Raw genomic sequence first — 18819 nt, 5'->3', positions numbered from 1 at the left:
AGGACGATTCCAACATGTGCAACAGGAATACTTCTGCTGTCACCCAAACCAGTGAAAGACTGCCTGGCACTAAACGCTCTGATTCTGTATTGCTTCTGTAGTTCTTACATTAAGTGTAGAAACTCCTTCAGAGAAATATATAAATAACATCCAGCATTTCTGCCTTGGGTACCTGCCACCACACCTGGGTGCCTTTGTTAATGTTCTCGGCCTCTGACCTTCCGTTGTCCCTGTGAGTGGCACTAGTGGCTTAAGGCAAAGAGTACAGAAGTTTTTGGTCTTGGCCACAAATCAAAAGCATGCTCTGAAACTCGCTCAAGTTAAAATCCTGACTGAGGCTAACAGAGTTCATAATTCATGTATGAACCAGCAGACCAAGTGAAGTCTCTTCTCAGACCCGTTACTGTGTTTGGCAATTGCTTTGGCTTTCCCAGGGTTTTTATCTTGACATCCACTCTTGTACTAGATGATGGAGGTGAATCTGGGTCAGCTGGGCTGAGCACTTGCCTGTTCTTCCTCTTGCCTTGCTGGGACTGAGTGGAACAATTCTGGCCTCTTCCATATAATAAAATGCTTCCTCCTGCTGTATTATTTTACAAGGGAAAAAAAAGTATTTGCTGAAGTTCCATAAGATCTTGTTCTTTAGTCTTGACTGAAATTATCCACTTCTCAAGCATGACAGAAGGTGGTGTACCAAAAATGATTACAGCCTCAAGTAAAGAGTAAGTGGCACGAAGAACAAAAATGAGAAAAAGAACACTAATTTGTGAAAATATTTCTACTAATAATAAAGGAAAAAAAAAAAGAAGGGATAGTTACCTGCTCAGCTCTCTCAAATTCCTAACCTTAAACAAGCATCAGTTTTTTGCAGGACAGAAACTGCCTTCAGCCCAGTGCTGTGTTCTGTAGTACCACTGAGTCGTGAAAGGACATCCTGCAAAAATACCAACCCTTGGAACAAAATCCTCTTTCTGGAGTCAGTTGCGAATTTGTAAAGGAGATTTTGTGAGCTCTGAACTTGACAAATTCCATTAATTTACTTTTTGTTTATTCATAACGACAATGTTCTGTGATAGGGGAGAGAAGAAAGGTAGACCTCACAGCTACGCCTGTTTGACATTAAAGAAAAGCCTTTCTGTTCTTAACTTAGAGAAATTGGCCCATAAAATTGGCCGGGAGCTGCTCACTTGTGTGAAAAAATGACCCCTGCAGCACTGCCAAAGTCAGTGAGACCTTGGGTGATCTGCTGCAGTGCTGCTGATCCGCATGCATCCCCTCAGCCCTGGGGCTGTTTTCACTCGCCCGCGCAGCACTGCTGAGATGCGTTAACTTGACTGGAGAGGTAAAGAAACACAGCCATTTCTTCCCACTTTTCTTTTCTTTTTTTTTTCTTTCCTATTTTTCTAGGATATGGAAACCACTCTCAGTATTGTTTAAAAAAAAAACAAACAACACAACACAAAACATCGTGATACTGGATTGAATCATAAGATCTTAAAGAAGTTTTATTTCAGGCTATTTTACTTGCCTTCTGGGTTTTGTATTTTTTTTTTAAGGCTTCATGGTTCAGATTAAGGAAATTTTCTAAAACACCCATGAGGGTTAGGGACATACTTCTTAAACAAAAGCTGCGGTTCTTATGGAATAACATCACTTCAAGAATTATTGTGAAAGGAAAAAAAAAAGGCAACAACCTAGATATGAGAGATGACAAAATGACATGCTGTATATGGGAAAGAATGCATACTGCTGCAGCTGGCTATAGTGATGTAATAGGATGCAGATAGAGGGGAAAAATAAGCCCTATAATATAGGATTTTTTTTTTTCTTTTTAATATTGAGAAAGTCTTTTCCCAGCTGCACTTTGAATGCAGTGCTGTAAGCGGCTGCTGGGGAGTTCTGTCTGAGATGGCAGAACTCTGACTGTCCTTTGTGAGGGGCATTCACAGCCCAGGCGGGCAGAGTCACGGTGACCGAGGGGGCCTGCTGGTGACACCAAGCCCAGTGGAGTACTGCTGAAAACAAAACAACTGTTGTAGCATGGCCGTGAGCTGTGCACGTTGTGGCTTGGCATTTTGGGGGCTCATTGGGATGGGATAATGCTGTGGGTCTTCAAACAGCTAAAGGGAATCACTCCTTGGTAGATATTGCTAGTAGTCTAGGAAAGGCAATCCCCTTTGCCTTTAAAACTGGGTTTTGAACTGGTGTGTTAATGGTTTCAGGGGTGGTCTGTGATTTTAGGTAGTATTAGTCCAAGTGCATGGAGGGGATCTTTCCTGTGTTTAACACTGACTTCTGGGCAATGTGTTATGTGCTGCTGCTGCAGTGCCACACAAGGAATGAAAGTGCCAGATGTGCAGTGCTCCAGAACCATGGTGCTGGTTAGACATTAAGGCAAGGGACTCTACTGGAAAATCCAAGTTTTTTCTTTTTTTTTTTTTTTGTGCCTCTGGCTTTTGAACTACGAGAGTCAATTTGTGATCGGGTTTTGATGTTTTCCCATGTAACTATGGGGGCTGAAACTCAACTTTTAGACAAAAGCTGAATTCTCATTAAAACACTTCAGGAACTTCATGTTGAAATAAAACCCTAAATGTGACAGCCCTTGTGAGAAATAAAGGGATCTGGGATACTTTGTGCAGTTACTTAGAGTGCAAAGTCCTTAGGGCATCTTTTATTTATCTGCAGCACACAATCCATGCAGGCTGTAAAAATAATGGATCTTGCAGCCTGTTGAAAGTATTCAGCAGTTCTTTAGGAAAGAGCTTACTGATTGTATTTAGAGACCATATTTCTGATAAAACTAAGCAATTTCCTGTGTGGTTACCAAAGAAAATATCACTCGTGCATTTTTACTGCTTGTGCTTTTCATTATGGATCTATATTATATATCTGAAATTCTGAATGGGTCTGTAAAGTCAACTAGAAATTTGTATAAGCAGTTCTTTCCTCTAAAAAGTGAAATATTATCCAAAAAAAAAGGGGGAAAAAAATCTGCGCTTTTTTGCTGCAGTCAGGTAAATCACTATGTGACTAGTTTTTCAGTGAAAGATTGCAGCAGGCAGCATTTCTGAAAAATCGTGTATGGTTCACAAGCATAAATCGTGCCAGACTCTGGCTTTCACTGAGTGCTGCTTATTGTTGTCAGGAGAGCATAATCCAAGCTCAGCGCGGGTAGTGCAGCGCTCAGCAGCGTGGTGCAGGTGAAGAAGTGGCGAGGATGCAGCGTTCGAACGCAGCCTCTAGCAGGTAGCACTGACAGACGGAAACTGGCATCAGCTGGGCATCCTGCTTCCCTCGGTGTTGTTGTGCAGGCATGTCCCACGGGTATTGAATCAGAGCAGGAATTAGGAAGAGGCAATTTCTTCTCAAACGCTGCAGTCAACATCATTAAGGATTATATTCCCCAACTGTAGATTGGGTGCTCCATGGCCATAGTTGTAACAGATGGTCTGGATGTCTCGCCTATGAAGGGCAAACCCAGCATCCTTTCCCAGTGCTGAGGTAGGGAATGTAAGCCATTAATTATCAGTTTCTTCTTTTTTTTATATGGAGTCATGGAAAATGACATTTTAAAGACTTTAAATAAAATGTTTGAAACCAATCTGGTTTCAGTTACAGCTTTCTTTAGATATATTGATATACTATATCCTTGATGGTAGACTAAGACAGTGTTCATTGACAGCTGTGAATAGAAGAATAATTGAAACCCTGCCCATCCTTTCAGGACTCCTGGGTCGAAGCAGACATTGCTCAGTCCAACAGGACGACCGTCTGCCATTGCTTGAGAGAGCTCTTAGGAACAAGTGCTGAAGCTTTGCCTTCTCCTTTGAGTTAATAAACCTGTTTTACCTGAATAAGGAATATTGTAAAGATTTGAGATTACTGTTTAAAAGAAAAAAAAGGCTTAGATGAGAGGAATTGTGCTTTACAAATTTACATTGAATCTAAATATGACGTGGATTGCATCAGTAATGGTGATGGTGTAACTCACTGTGGGTTATTTATTTATTTCGCAGAAAACCACTACACTAAGCAGCCTCCAGTCCAGATAATTGTTAGCTACTAATTGGCTCTGAGGAGTTAAGCACTCATAATTGAGGACATTAGTGACTGGTTTGGATCATCATTGCTGTCTGTGAGCTCAGGACATGACACACCTACACAACCAGCCAAGAAGTGACACGCGTAGCTCACAGTTGTGGTGCTAACCAGAAATGTTGTCACGGTACGGGCAGTCCTGTGGGCTCCTGTGGTTCCAGGGAATACCCGTGCCACTCTGCCCTGGGCACAAGGTAGATGGGTCACTGAGGCTGGCCTCAGGCCATGTAATGGTATGGATGTGCTACGGATGTGCACAGGGGGCTGCTTGGCTTCTGCCCTGCTCCTCTCCAGCACGTTGGCAGCAGTGCAGCCTTTAATACATAAATGCCCCCGCTTCTGAAATACAAAGGGTGGGTGAAGTTCTGAATCAACAGAGCATCCAGGCTCAAGAATTTACTAAGTATAGGGATGCTGCTGAATTAAACACAGCACAGCATGCCTTTTCTTGACCTCTTGTCAAGCATGAAGTTAGGCGATGTGGCAGTGTTTTACAGATTTCATGGAACAGCCTTGAACTTCTTTGCTTTTAAATAGCATTCGGAAAACTCTTAATGAAGAATGGTTGAAGAATAAAAGAATCTATAGAGCTTGGCATGAAACTAATAACTGTTTAATTTCATATGTGAGGAAAAAGATATAACTGTTGTACCAGTGGAAAATGAGTTATGGCTCCTCTGCTAATACACTTGGAAAAAAATGAAAAATGGCTATAAAATAACAGTGGTAATTTAATGTCTACGGTGTATTTAACAAAATTAAATGATCTTAAAACCTGACTGGTTCAAATTCCTAGCAAGTAAGAACAGGACCAGCGATCACAAGCTGATTCCAGCATTCCAGGTGGATTTGGCTGGGTTACCAACTCGTAATCTGCTTACCCTACGCCCAACTTTAAAGCTCCTTAAAACCAGGCTGCTCAAAAACACCGGCAAAAGCGTTCCCCTCAGCCTATCGCGGGCTGGTAAGGGAGCTGTTCGCCTCCCAAGTAACCAAAATACGGCTCCGCTCTGCGGGACTCGAGGCTCTCCTGGAGCAGCAGCCGGGCCCTGAGGGCGCCGCCGCCCGGGCTCGCTCCCAGCCCCGCTGCCAGCCCCGCTGCCGGCCCTCCCGTGCCCCCTGGCGGCCGGAGCGGCCCGGCCGTGCCCCGGCAGCCCCGGGCCGGGCGATCTCGGGCCGGGCGCTGCGGCTGCCCGCGGGCTTACCCGGGGTTCGCCCCGTCCGCAAGGCGGCGGCGCGGAGCCTTCCCCGAGAGCAGCCCCCCTCCGCTCGCCGCGGGTTTAGGTGGATGCGAGGCCGCCTGCTTGGGTCGAGAGGGAAGCGAGGAGCACAAGGAGCTCTTCTCGGGTGCTGCCTGCGCTGCGCGGGGCTGATTTTGGTGGGCGGTAGGCAGCCGCGTTGCAATTCACGGTCTAGAGGGGAGCAGTCAGAGCAAACTTGTGAAAACCTCTATCCTCAGCCTTTAAAAGCTCTCGCTGAGCTGAGTGCTTTTGCAGCCTGGTGGTGCGGGGAGCTCTCAGCCCCTCAGCCTTGTGGAGGAGGCACAACCCACAGTGTGGAGCATCCCAGGCCTCTTGCTGCTCTGGGGCCACTGGAAAAGTTCTTCAAAAGATACAAGCTGCACATTCGGCTCTAGCTTAAATTGTGCAGATTGTTTGATAAAGATGATTAGTTTGGAATTACTCTCCACTAGTAGCCTCAAAGACAAGGAGTGTTTGTGAAACCTGCAAGGTGCATTTTTGGGGCTGCAGATTTTGCTGTTTACCTGCATGCTGCTGCTTGCTGTACAAGGCTGACCACGCTCAAACCATTAATAGTCCAACCTCTGCCCAATAGTTTAAAAACAGAAAATGTGGCAGTTTAAAATTATCCCTTTCTGAAAAAGGATGCACTTTTATCTTCTTGTAAAATTAGTCATAATGTGACAATTTCTTTTCTTATACAGAAGAGGGTTAAACAAGAAAAACTTCAAGCTTTTAAAGCCATTTTGCTAACAGTCTTCACAAAATAATCTGTCACTTGAATAACATTCAAAGGAGGCGACACTGACAGGTACTGACTGTACTTGCAGGAAGGGTGCACCAGGACTGTAAATGACCTCGCTGCAAAAGATGTGATGTGGGCTATGATCAGTATAGTACTTACAGGCAAATGCAAATGCTACCTCAACCAAAAACAGCCCTGCAAACACCCTGATCCAGTTCTGTAACTGACAAGCATCATTTGGGAACTGTCCTGAGTATGTACGTGGGCACACACTGGATATGACCAATTAATTTACAAATTGCTCAAAATTACAAATTGTTCAAAACTGCAGAGCCTTGTTTAGCACTGGGAAGGAGAGCTGGTTGTGCCCACCCACACGGCGCCTTCCTGCACTGACCTGTGCGGAGGGCAGACCTGCACTACGGTCCTTATGGTCCTTGGTCCTTACGTGGTGAGGGGAGGCCGGGAGGCGGCCTCATGTAAGTAACAAAGAAGACGGGCGTGCTGCTAGTGCTTGGTTCTGTTCCATTTTATTTGAGTAGTGCTGCTGCAATGTGTTTATATCAAAGGAGAAGTTAAAGCCTGTATGATAGGATTTTTGTTGTTTTGAATTGAGAACTCCTTTTATTCTGCTAATCCTTTCACCGGCTGCAGGCTCTGTCTGCTCTTTTCAAGCTCACAGTCCACTGCTTTATTTTCTGCTCCTCTGTTCTGACTCTTGTACTTGGTCTGATTTCTCTACTTCCTTAACTTCTGACTTGTTCTCCTCTTCTCTTGCCAGTGTGGGGATATGTGGGCTGCATTTCATTACCCTGGTGAGCAAACCTCAGCCTGCCTTGCCCCCTCTATGTGCTGCAATGAATACCGCAGATAAGGCAGAAATACTGGGAAAAGCCTTCTGCTAGGGAGTAGGAGGCATTTTCCTGGGGAGTTTGTCACAGGAGTAACACAGTGTGAGCTCCAGCACACTGCCATGCAGCGTGTGTGGTGGCAGGGCTGGGGCCATGCAGGGATTACAACCAGCCACCTTGGAGCTTCACATTCCACCTTCCCTTTCTGCTCTTGTCCTGGGCACCTAGAGCAGCATTCACAGTAGGGCAGTGCTGCCAGATGAGACAAGGGGGCCCCTTGCCTGTGGGCATTTAGTATATAAAGGACGCTTGAAGCAGAACACTAATGTGGTGTTAAGAGAAGGCTTTGCACTGTCCTCTAATTTCCAAAGAGAAACTGAACCCCAAACCTACTGTGGTGCTCTGAGAGGGATGGAAAGGAAACCCCTCTTGTTTCTAAAATGCCTGGGTTGCCCTGGAAAGAAAGTGCAGCACTGCACACTATAAATAGTGCAGCTTTGTGCTGTATTAGCCCTTGTTATCTGACTGTCTTATGTCTGTTTTCTCTGCTTTTTGGGCCTCAGTATCCAGACCTGGAAGTTTACCTGAAAGCAGCACAGAGGTGTTGTTAAATCTGATGTAGGTCCTAACGCCCTGCCCTGCAGGCATGCTGGGGGTAGGGTGGGGGTCTTCTCTAGCACACCATTTGCCTGATCACCAGCAGAAAACTCCTGATTTTCTGAAAAGCAACTGATAGTAGAACAAGACATCCCAGTTGTGGCTCAAGAGGCAGATGCCAGACCATGCAACTGGTTTAATGTTTGTTCCTTGGCTGAGAAATCTTACTAGAGACAGTTGTGCCTCTGGGACAGCTCTCCCGTGCCCTCTGCACCTGCAATAATCTTCAGTATTTATCAAGAAGAAAAGCAATTACAAAACGCTGCTCTGCAGCTCACCAGCCTAGCTTTAATACCAGCCAAAGAGTTCAGCTGTGTTGGGGAATGCTGTGGGTCAGACGAGGACAATATGACGAATACAGCTTTTTGCCAGCCCAGGCTCTTCAGTCCTGCTCAGTCCAGTGGCAGGGACCCTTGCACCGAGCATAACTTGTGTCATGGAAAAAATGTATATATTTTTAAATCTCTATTTGTCTGGCTCATTGTGTATGAGCATGGTGAACAGATTTATTGAACAGTCTGGAAAATTTATCAGCAATTGCTGCCCAGCAGGAAAGCCTCTTCCTGTCTGTTCCTGAAAGTTGTCAGTCTTCATGGAGGTATCATCATTTGCCCAGTTGCCTAATTAGAAAGATGCAATGGTATGCAATTTCAGGAGTTGCACAGTACACTCGTCCAAGGGCACAGAGGGAACTTCTTTGTGAGATGGTGCCAGCGGAAGAGACCAGCCTGGAAGCTGGCACTGGCTGCCTGACCCCCACCTCGCTGTGGCACCTCCCTGCTCACCTCGCCTGGGATCATTCTGCAGCTTTTTGCTGCAAAAAACATTCCTCCTTTAATGCACGTACATTCAGCAAAGTGAATTTTGTGAATTCAAAATGTCTTTACATGCATTGGGGCCCTTTCAACTCTCAGCTGTGGCTGCCAGAACCTGCAAGTGAGTCGTGCTTACCCCAGGACTCTGTAGCAGCAAAGGGACTCGGGGTGACAGCTGGCAGTGCATATTTAAAACAAGAAAATATGAAAGGAATAGCAACAAGCTACCCAAAAACTGTTGTGGTATATGTCAGGTTAGAGGAAGAGGTTGAATAGAAATCTCCTTTAAGCTCTACTGCCATTGCTTGTGCTCTTACACAAACTGTATTTTGGATGCAGATATAAACGGGACATGCACAAAGTTTGCTGCTCTTGTAGGTTTCACAGCTCTGTGATCAGAAATCAGTCAGGCACTCAAGTTTACATTCTGGTTGTAAATCTGTGCTAGCAAAATTCTGCTGTAGTTAACGTTACCTGTATTAGCACAGTGTCATTACATCTCTAAATGGCTTTGTCTCTGTTCTAGCAAATACAAAGATATCCTTAAGTTTCATTAAAGTCAACAAACTCATGTGGAATTTAAAAGCAAAAAATGGTATTCAAGTATGTTTCCCGGGGTGGGCACAACTACTGCACAATGGCTTGGGACCAGTTAAGAAAAAGGTCTTTAATCTTCTGTTGGGAGCCCGAGCGCTAAGGGGAGGCATTCCTTCTGTATGTACTCAAAATATGTACAGGATTTCGGTACCTTTTGTAATAGTCTGCTTAAATCTTAATGTGTTGCTTGGTAACTAGCTGTGTCCACAGTGAACAAACACACAGACATATCCTACTGGTCTCTGGCAGAGTTTACTGTAAGAAATTGCTTTAATGCAACAAGATCTACTAGCAGTAGTACAAAAAAAGTTTGTCGGCTTATTTTTAATTCCAAGTATTTTAATTCTGTGATAAAAATAGAAATCTCTTCAAAGCTGAAGGCTAGGCATGTGAAGACACCACCCAGAAACAAATATTTCTTTCCCTTTTCTTAAAATATCAATTCAGCTATTTTTTAATTTAGCTGAGTCTAAGCACAGTGTTTGGAAGTAACAAGCTTGGGTACTTTGCTGGTTTATGCTAACTCATGTTATTACTATTTTCAAGATGCTTAATAAAATGAGCTGATTATTTATGTTTCCAAAGTGCATGGCTTTTCAAGTTTTCAGACTGAAATTAAGAAAATCGGAAACAATGAAACTTATAAGCATTTACCAGAGTTCAAGCTCAGCACTACTTCTTTGGAAAGCCAAACCAAACCAGTCTGCACCCCCTCACCATTTAGAAGAGTTAATCTGCTATCAGTAGCACTGTTTATTTCCAAGATTTCTCGTTCATTTTGTCAGTTTGCATTTATGAAGTCCTAGGACGGTGTTTCTGAAATGGTTTGGTCTGCCATTCAAGGACATCAGAACTGTCTATGTTGTTTAAAATTAGTGATGAAACAAGGTTCGAACCCCCAGGTTTCCAGCTACCCAGGAGACAGGTCTGCTATAAAAACAGGACAAAATCTGAGCAGAAGAAATAAGTCAGAAGGAAATGAAAATGAAATATAGTTTGAGATGACCTCCCTGAAAACAAGCAAGCAAGCCCCGTTGTATTAAGCTCTCGGGAGAACTGTTAAAGAATTCTGAAAGTAATTCAGAGAAGGAACTCAGCCTCTTGTTTTCATCCTTCTAGTCCATTCCTTGCTATTCCCTAACAAAAACTGATCCCAGGAGTGTTTTGTACTAAAGGATGATTTTTTTTGTGGTATGAAAGCATACAGTTTTAAGCCGTAAGTCCTTGTATTCCTTGAAAATCATTATCTTTAACTTTATGGAGATGCACATACTGATCCTTTCCAAGGCACGGGTTGGCAGGGAGGAAAGGAATGCTCCTCTGAATTCATAAACCTTCCTCACAGGGTGTGAGCAGGAGTGAATGATCTCACAGCAGTATATGGGACTACGAAATACCCATCTTATATGATGTGTGCTAATAGTTGGTTCTCACTGTCTCACAGTAATTGCACAATGTAACAGCAAAAAGATGGAAAATGCTCAGGAACTACAAAACACTAGAAAACTATTGATGCTTTTCTTTGCCGAACCATTAGCTTATTATGTTATGCACAAATATTCAACTGCAAGGAGTTTCCTGGAAAACTGCTTAATTTGTAGAGAAGGCACTTCCATATGTGAGCTCAACTTCTGTTGTCCACAGTCTGAATGCTTCTCTGTAGGGACTAAAGAGATCTAGAAAAGAAAAGCAACTTTTTCTAGCTGTATTGCCCATCCCTGTGTGATTATCTGGTCCAGATTTAATGTAGCATTATTAATGCATCTGTGACTTGTCTGGTGTCACAGGTGAATGTAACAGGCAGCCTCATGACATGAAGTGACATAGATCATATAACATTGTAGATTTTAGTTCTCTGACCTAGTGTATTTGATCAAAGAATGAGATTCTTTCTTAAGTTGATTTTTCCTGGCTTTTGTGACTCTAAATAAGGTCTTTTTATTGTTTAAATATATATTTTTTGGTTTATTATATTAAGATGTTTGGCCTGATCTAGATTATGTGGCTTCATGAAACTGATGAAAGAACTATTGTTCTTCACAGAAGAAAAACTGCCGCTCATCCAGATCACTGACCTATTTCTTGGAGTCAGAAGTAACCTTTCTGAAGTCTTCCTGATTTCTAATGCTATGTTTTACATTATTGATCTTGAAGTCCTATATTTGATGTGCAGTTACAACAGTATTTAAGGATCAAGTAAAAAAAAATCAACTTGCCAAATGCCGAAATGGTTTATTTCTTCATAAGGTTTAGTACTATTCTAAAGAAAGCTGGAAATGAATTGGAGCAATTCAGCTGTTGGGGTTATTCCATTACTCAATGATACAGCCATTCCTCAGACTTAAACATCACCAGTAAATGCCTCTCCACCTTTCTTTCTCTGAAATCCAGTGGAATTTGTCCCTGTTGTCTGAAAGGAATGAGGAAGCATGTCCAGGAGCAAGAATTCAATCAGCTCATGGTAACACGAGAGTGGGCCATTCATTACCCCGAAATCAGAAAAATAGAACGTATGAGTTCCTGAAGATGGGAACAATTTGTAGAGAACCATTCCTCTAATCTTGCTTTTCAGCCCCAACGACCAGAGGCCAGTGCCAGAAGAACACGACAGGAGAATAAACTACTACTGCATAAGGAGTTTTTTTTTGAGGCTGGCATGCGAAGAAAATGTATTTACCATTATATATGGCTTTCTTCTGCAGGAGAACAGGGCTTTCGTATTCTCTATGCTTTCTCACTATACAGAGAGGGACACAGGCATTTAAAATGGAATTAGGATGCCGAGATGCTCAGTCCATGCTGGATTGCTGGTTCTTCACCATAGAATATCTGCTAAAGAAGTCTTTGGAAGACTTCTGGGTTTTTCAGGACCAGAAGAAAAAACAACACTGTTAGGATATTTTATATTTGGGGCACTTTGGTACTGACAAATGCCTTCTCATTTTGTCATGCAGCAATCAAGATGACAAAAAAGCGTGGCAGCTAATAGAAACTCCCCCTGCAGCCCAACAAAAAAACGGGGTCTTGAAAGGAAAAGTTTGGCACACAAAAAGCTCCAAACACAAAAAAGCTAAACCTCCACCAAACCATTTCTGCTTGTTGTGAGCCTGCCAAAGCAGAACAGACTTTCTCAACAGAAAAGGCTACATTATACTAGAAGGAAATGAGCTGCAAGGCACAGGAAAAGGGAACACGAGTGGAGATTTATGGCGCCACTGAAAGCAGGCACTGTACTGCCAGATCAGGAGTAAGACACTACTAAAAGATGCTACCTTTGTTTTTCTGTCTGTCAAGGAAGGAGAGTTTCTGTTGCAGGGTATCTGCAGTATTGACGTCCGTAACAAAGTCCATCAATTCAGCCTTCTGATCAGAGCAGCTGTGGTCTGCCTAATCAGAATTTTCCATTTTTTAGAAAAACAGAAGGAAAAAAAAACACTCAAACCCGAACCACCAGTCAATGAACATCTGCCAATTACTAACTAGCAAGGAGAACTGTTACAAACGTTGCAAGTTTCGCTTAAGTACTGACAACTTCCTAAAGTACAAATCTTGTGTGTGTTTTATTTTTTATTCTTTGAAAAAGTTTTCATTGTCTACTAATGCTGTTTCTGAAGATCATATGGAGGGATTTGGAAGGATTTGTTCATACTGATATTAACTTTTTTTTTTTTTTTTTTTTATTGCTGTTCTTGCTCTCGGTATTGTACATGGGGGACTTCATGTGCTGAGTCCTCATGGATACAGACTGCGGCAGAAAGGCACATCTGTGGACAAACAAAACAGTTTCCCATTTCTGGCATGACTCAGTTAAGAAAAATATAAAGTTGTTTGTATTAATTAATTAACTTATGTTTATGCCAGGAATTTCTAGTTAGAGCTCTTTTTTGCTTCCCTCTGTGAAATCAGCCTGCGAGGTAGCCGGCTAGCCCTGAGAAGCATCAGGACCTCCCTGGAATTTTACCAAGCTGAATTTGCACTTTGCCATGGATTTACTTGCAAGTAAAAACAACAGCATGTTTTCAGCTCCCTAAATGCACATGAAGGCTTACTCCAAAGGATCCTGATGGAGAACTATGTTGGCACCACCTTGAAAAACATGAGAACGCACTATGGTCCCTTAAAATATATCATCCTATAAATGTAACTTGTACAAGCACTCTGGATGGACCTTTCTAGGTTTCTTTCTCTCAAAATGTAATATATGATCTTTCTCAGTAGCATACACCTTTTTTGATACTGGGTATCACCCAACTGAGGACACCTATCAGCTTTTCTTTACATATGGAACCTGGACGTTGAATTTTCAGTAGTTAGGAAGCTCAGCCTATGACTCTGGACTGTGTGGAAAAATTCCTTCTCAAGTACTTCAAAAGTACCTTTGTGGTTTCTTATTACCAGGGAAGATGTACCATTTATCTTGAACAAAAGCTGACTCTATTTATTTAACCATAATTTGCATTTATAAGAGGACAAGATAATGAATTACATTTCTATGCAGTCTAGGTCTGTCCTATTGTCCTGAAAAAAAGTAGTCATGTAGGTTTAAATACATTGTCTGCTATGCCAGCAAGCACCACGTGGAACTGAATGCTCAAAATATAAGTTAGCAACAAGTGTAACGGAGATAAGGAAGACTCTTTCTTTTTAGAAACATCTTTGTGTGTGTGTGTGTGAGAGAGAGAGAGAGACAGAACCACTGAGGTAATCTGTATTGCTCTCACAAGCCAGCAAACAAAAGCGTGTCCTGAAACTTCAGCTAGCTATGGAAGTGCACTGCTCACACACAGGCTCAGAGAGGGAGAAGCTCCTTGCTGCAACACCATTGTTTTCTGTGATTCCAGGTAGGATCACAGAAGTAGAAAGAAATCACCTCGAGATGTGGGTGTTTGTCATCTTTCTCTCATAATGTTTCTTTCTGCTACAGTCCTGTGACTTGGATACTGCTCCAGGAGAGTCCACCTGGCCTGTCTAGGAATGATCTCCTAATTATTCCTTAGGCTACTTGATAAAGAGGTGGATCTGACCAGCGCTGGTTGATTCAATGACCAACAAGCAGTTTCCTCAAGCAACAATGGCACATGAAACATTACCAAGTAGCTGGCATTAATACCTATCCATTACCACTTAAGTTCTTGTATTTTTTAAAAAACATAAGTATAAAAACTATTCCTAGCTCTTCATGTTCTCCTTGCTTAGTGTTAAGCGAGCAGCCTGCTGGATCCTGTAGTAGATTTCTGTATAAAAGCCTGTGGGACTTAGGGCATGTTAACATGACAGAAAGCACGCAGGAAGGCTGGTAAGTAGAGTTTTCTGTGAAGGGCAAGGAGGAAAAATCACATCCAGTGCAATTATAGCTCTTGGTGTCTCAGAGCGCTGTCCTTGGAAGTGGTATTTATGCAAATGTAAACTTCCTGTAGATCCTGTAGATGGATGCGTCGTTGTTAGTTAATGAGAACAATGCCAGGCAGGTGTAGTGGCAATCAAGGACATTTATTTGGTGGTTTTCTTGATGCATTAGCATCATGCAGATAATATTTTCCATTATGTGTTATGACAGTCCTGACAGGAGGAAGCACCTGCGATGTAAGGAGGCTTTTCGGCTCATATATATTCTGCTGAGACCATCAATAAGGTGGCTGGCTAACATCACCTGTGGGACAAAGTGAGTGTTGGTTTTTGGGTGATGTTGACAGACCAATTCCAGAAAGCTATTTCCAGAAACAGCAATAGCTGAACGTATTGCTCACAGGCCATCTGATAACAGTTCTGATAATATCACTGTGGGATGGGCTTGAATTGGGAAGCTGTTTATAGGAGATCTTATGCCAAGCTTAGGTGTGAACAGAATAAGTACTTCAAACGTGTTCAAGCAACCAACTGAAAGTCGGCTGATGCAGATAAATTCCACCTATGCTCAGCAATATAAGGAGATGTATTTAGTTTTAGCTGGCATATTGCATTGTGGCTCAATTTGAAGGTCTTCTAGTGGGTCTTATATAGCCTGGTTTATGCTATATGGATGTATGGATTTATACAACAGACTTCACCAAAATGTGAGTGTGACCCTATGCCGAATTGCATGCAGCTTTACAAGCCCAATAAACAAATGCTTTGAGAAGTTTAACTGGTATACATATATATGTGTATGTATAAAACCACTTAATCTGTATAAAACAAGCAGTCATACATCTCTTATTAAACAGTTAAACATCTCATGTATGCAACTTGTGCATACAGTTTCATGTACATTTCTAATGTAAGAATGGTAATTTTGTAACTCAGACCGAAAGTATCAGGCTGGTATCAGACCTTAATCAGGCTGCTGTTTGTAATTCTTGTACTTTTCTAAAGAACAGTGGAATGTGGCAGGAGCCACACAGAGCCAAGTCATGGAACTTCTTACCCTGTTTTCATCTGCATTGGCACAACTCTTATTGAAGGCACTGGATAAGAATTTCTCTGTATAGCTCATGTGCCTGTGCTCATAGAAAAGGCATGCAATAATCTTAATCCCACATAGAGCTCTACAAATAATGTATAACCAGCTACGTAGAACATGCATAAAATAACCGTTGAATTAAATATGACATTGATTTGTGTGTCTCCTAAATAAATAGTAATTGGGTTTTCATGCAATTAGATAGTATCTACAAGTTATTACTTAGTAACATGCTTTATTGTCTACTACTTTTTAAGCTGCACCACTTCATCGGAGTATTGGCAAGGTTAATTTGCAGTGTAATTGAGTACGTTAGGAGGTTATTAATAGCATGAGAGATTTGTTTTCACTGTCTGTAACCATACTTAAGATGAAGCAGTTTGGGTGCTCCTACAGCAAGTCTCAGGCACTTTCCAAAATTCTGTAGCAGAGATGAATTGCCAGAAGGATTTGTTACTAAACTAAACACAGTGCTCAGTTTTACAGTCATTAAGTATCAGTTTCTTTTTAGCATTAAAACAACAAGTTTTTATATTTAGTACCTGTGTTTATATAAGGACACCCCTAAGAGGTGTTTTTTGCCTTAATTTGAAACAGCCTTCTTCTCTGAGTAGGCTTGTCTGCACACAAATCTTAAAGATGTTAAAGTAACAAAGTCCTAAGTGATGTGAGAAAGCTAGGCTGCTGGGAGAAGTCAGGGGCCATGAGATGGCTATAGAATAGGCATATTTGTATTCCTAACTTGATATACTTTGTTCTGCCATTTTTTGGGGGAATATTTTCCGTTACGAGACCAGTATTTTTAGGAAAAAGTTTTTCAGAACTCTATAAAGAGAGGATAACATTTTGTTTTGTAAATCTACTAAGATGGCATAGCAGTTTTCATGACATTGACAAATACCTCACTTGTAAAAGTAGTAAGAAAATTGTCCTAAAATTGAACATACAGAAGGACAATGGAAGAGGAACAGTTTCTTTGCGGGGCGTTAGCACAGGCTGGGTCTGCCCCTGCTCCCTGAGCCAGGATGCGTCCCGTGGCGTAGGGCAGTTGGGGCGCTGCTGCTGGCTCTAGCAGCTGGAAGCCTGCAAAGCCTGAGCTGGATGAAGCGGTGCACCTGTACCTTGAGACGCTTCTTATTTCCACGGGTGCGACTGTGAAACTTCCTGGGGTTGTAATGGGCTACGAAGTATTGGGAGACTCTGATGTTACTGGGGTGCTCCCAAACACAGTGGTATTGATGTTCACACCTCAGTGCCTTCTCTTTCACCTTGCAGCATTGTGCTGGGGAGCGCTCAGAAATCAATCCGATTTGTTCCTTCGATTGCAAGTCATAGAATGCTTTATTTTAAACTAGCAGAATTAGTGTACAGTTGGCAATCACAAGCTTATTAATCACGTTTATACTCTGATATTCACAGTATTTCCCAAACACCCCCTCATGTTTTCCCTTCCTTTTACTAATTAGCAAAGATTTTCATTCCCTACATCCAACCTGTGGCTGGCAGGAACTGCAGCCGTCAGCTACAACGGGACGCTTGGCGGAGAGCTTACAGCTCACCGCATCAAACTAACTTTATCTCACAGCGCCAAACCATCCTCTTACATTTTTGTATCCGCAGCACCTCTCCACACTATTGGCATAAAGAAAACTTGCCAGAACATTTAGCGAAAAAGAAACGGCACTAACTCCACGCAGAGCAAGAAGAGGTTTAGCTCAAAGGCGGCATTTTCCCAGGGTTTCCAAGCAATCCGCCTTTGCCATGGGACGCGCCGGGCTTGGATAATTAAACCCCAGAAGGGAAAAAGGGTTTTGCCCCAGACGCGGGGACAGGGGCTGGCTCGGGAGCCCGGGGCTGCCGCCGTGCCCGAGCCCTCTGCACACCCTCCCCGCGCTACCTTTAGCGGGCAGGGAACCTGCGAGCCGCCCGGCAGCCTCGCGCCTCGAGACCCCCAACCCAGCCTCCCCTTCCCTCCCGCTCCGCTCGGCGGCAGCCACCGGTGCCGGGGGGCGAGCCGGGGGGCGAGCCGTCCCGCCCTTACCGATGATGATGGCACAGGCGCTGCCCAGCCCGATCTCCTTCTGCAGCGCCACCCGCGCCGGGCCGCCGGGCCGCTCCCCGCGCTGCTCCCCGCCCGCCATCGCTGCCCCGCGCCGCGCTGCGCTGCCCCGCTCGGCCCCGCGCCGCGCATGCGCCGCCCCCGCTGAGGGGACGCTGAGGGGGGCTGAGGGCAGGGCGCTGGGGCTGGTGCGGGGCGAGGCGTTAGCGGCAGGCAGCGAGAGGGAGGGGGCAGCCCCGGCTCAGCCGCTGTCCCGCCGCCTTCCTTCAGTCACACAGTGCGGTGATTTGAAGGAAAAAGCCGCCCCGACCCGCGCTGGTGCGCTGTGGGCACAACCCGTGTCGGTGCACTGTCTGCCTCATCATCGGTAACATCACTGAGGCGGCGGCAGGAGGTGCGAAGTGTTTCTGCCTTTGTTTGCCTTCCCGGTCTCCGGGCTGAGGGGAAAAAGCGCACAAAAAGCCCCGTACAGCGGCTCCGTGTGTGCCGCTGTCCATACCGCCTCGGTCCTGGGGGCTCACCTGCTGCCGCCGTGCCCTCGGACAGCAATTAATGCTGAGGTAAATTTAGGTGAGATAATGTCCCTTAGTAACTCACATCACTCCCTGAACAAGCTGCTTCACAGAGTGACAGTGGCTCACGTTTTCTGTGCTCTCAGATGAAGTCAGAAAGTTAAACCCGAGGTTGAGAGCTCTTCTGTTCAAGCTGTGACTGCCCAGGGTTTACTGAGGGAAATTCCCGCTCCTTGCATATAAGCCAAGGTAAATGCCACTCTGAGAGCAGTTCTGCGTTCATCGTGTGGGCCCTCCGCACCTAAGGGAGTATCCCCCTGGGGGCGACCTATTCTGAAAGTGCAGAGGCAGAAACATTTCCTCACAAGAAAATGTGCTCTCCAGGAGATGTAGGAAGAAGGTAGGCATGGGCCAGTGGAGTGGCCAAGAGAGAGATGGAAATTGGTCATGGGGCACTGGTGTCGATGGGAGGAGGAAGGTCTGGGATTGTAAGACCTTGGCAAAGAAAAGTGGCAAGTTTCTATGCTGACATCGGTCTGATTTTGTTTGACTTTAGAATGAAAAGTATGGCCTGGAAACTGGTGAGTCATCTGAGGGAATCAGTGGACTGTTCTCACAAAGCTGATAATCGTAAGTGATTTTGCTTCATAAAGCTGCTTTATGCCGCCACTCTTATAGAAAGATTTATTGATTTTTCGGAGACTGAGACTTGTTTCGTAAATTGATCTATCACTCCACAGAATTGTTGTTTCTAAACGAATTGCCTCACTAACTACTTCTAAAATGCTCTTTTATTGAATTA

The 18819-nt window shown here is 43.9% G+C and overlaps 1 protein-coding gene across 1 annotated transcript in view; it reads right to left on the bottom strand.

Moving 5' to 3' along the window:
• Positions 1-17587, bottom strand: part of SLC7A10 (solute carrier family 7 member 10) — a gene marked incomplete at its 5' end in the record, with an annotated part of 40222 nt that extends 22635 nt beyond the window's left edge. The window contains one exon of the mRNA XM_084294791.1: positions 17488-17587. Within this exon, the coding sequence (XP_084150917.1) occupies positions 17488-17587 (100 nt within the window). The remainder of the gene's footprint in view (positions 1-17487) is intronic.
• Between the last annotated feature and the right edge of the window lie 1232 nt (positions 17588-18819).

This window comes from Netta rufina, assembly GCF_964035555.1.
Source record: "Netta rufina genome assembly, chromosome: 13".
NCBI lineage: Eukaryota > Metazoa > Chordata > Aves > Anseriformes > Anatidae > Netta > Netta rufina.
The sequence above is the reverse complement of the archived record's forward strand: the minus strand, read 5'-3'. Positions and strand labels throughout refer to the sequence as shown.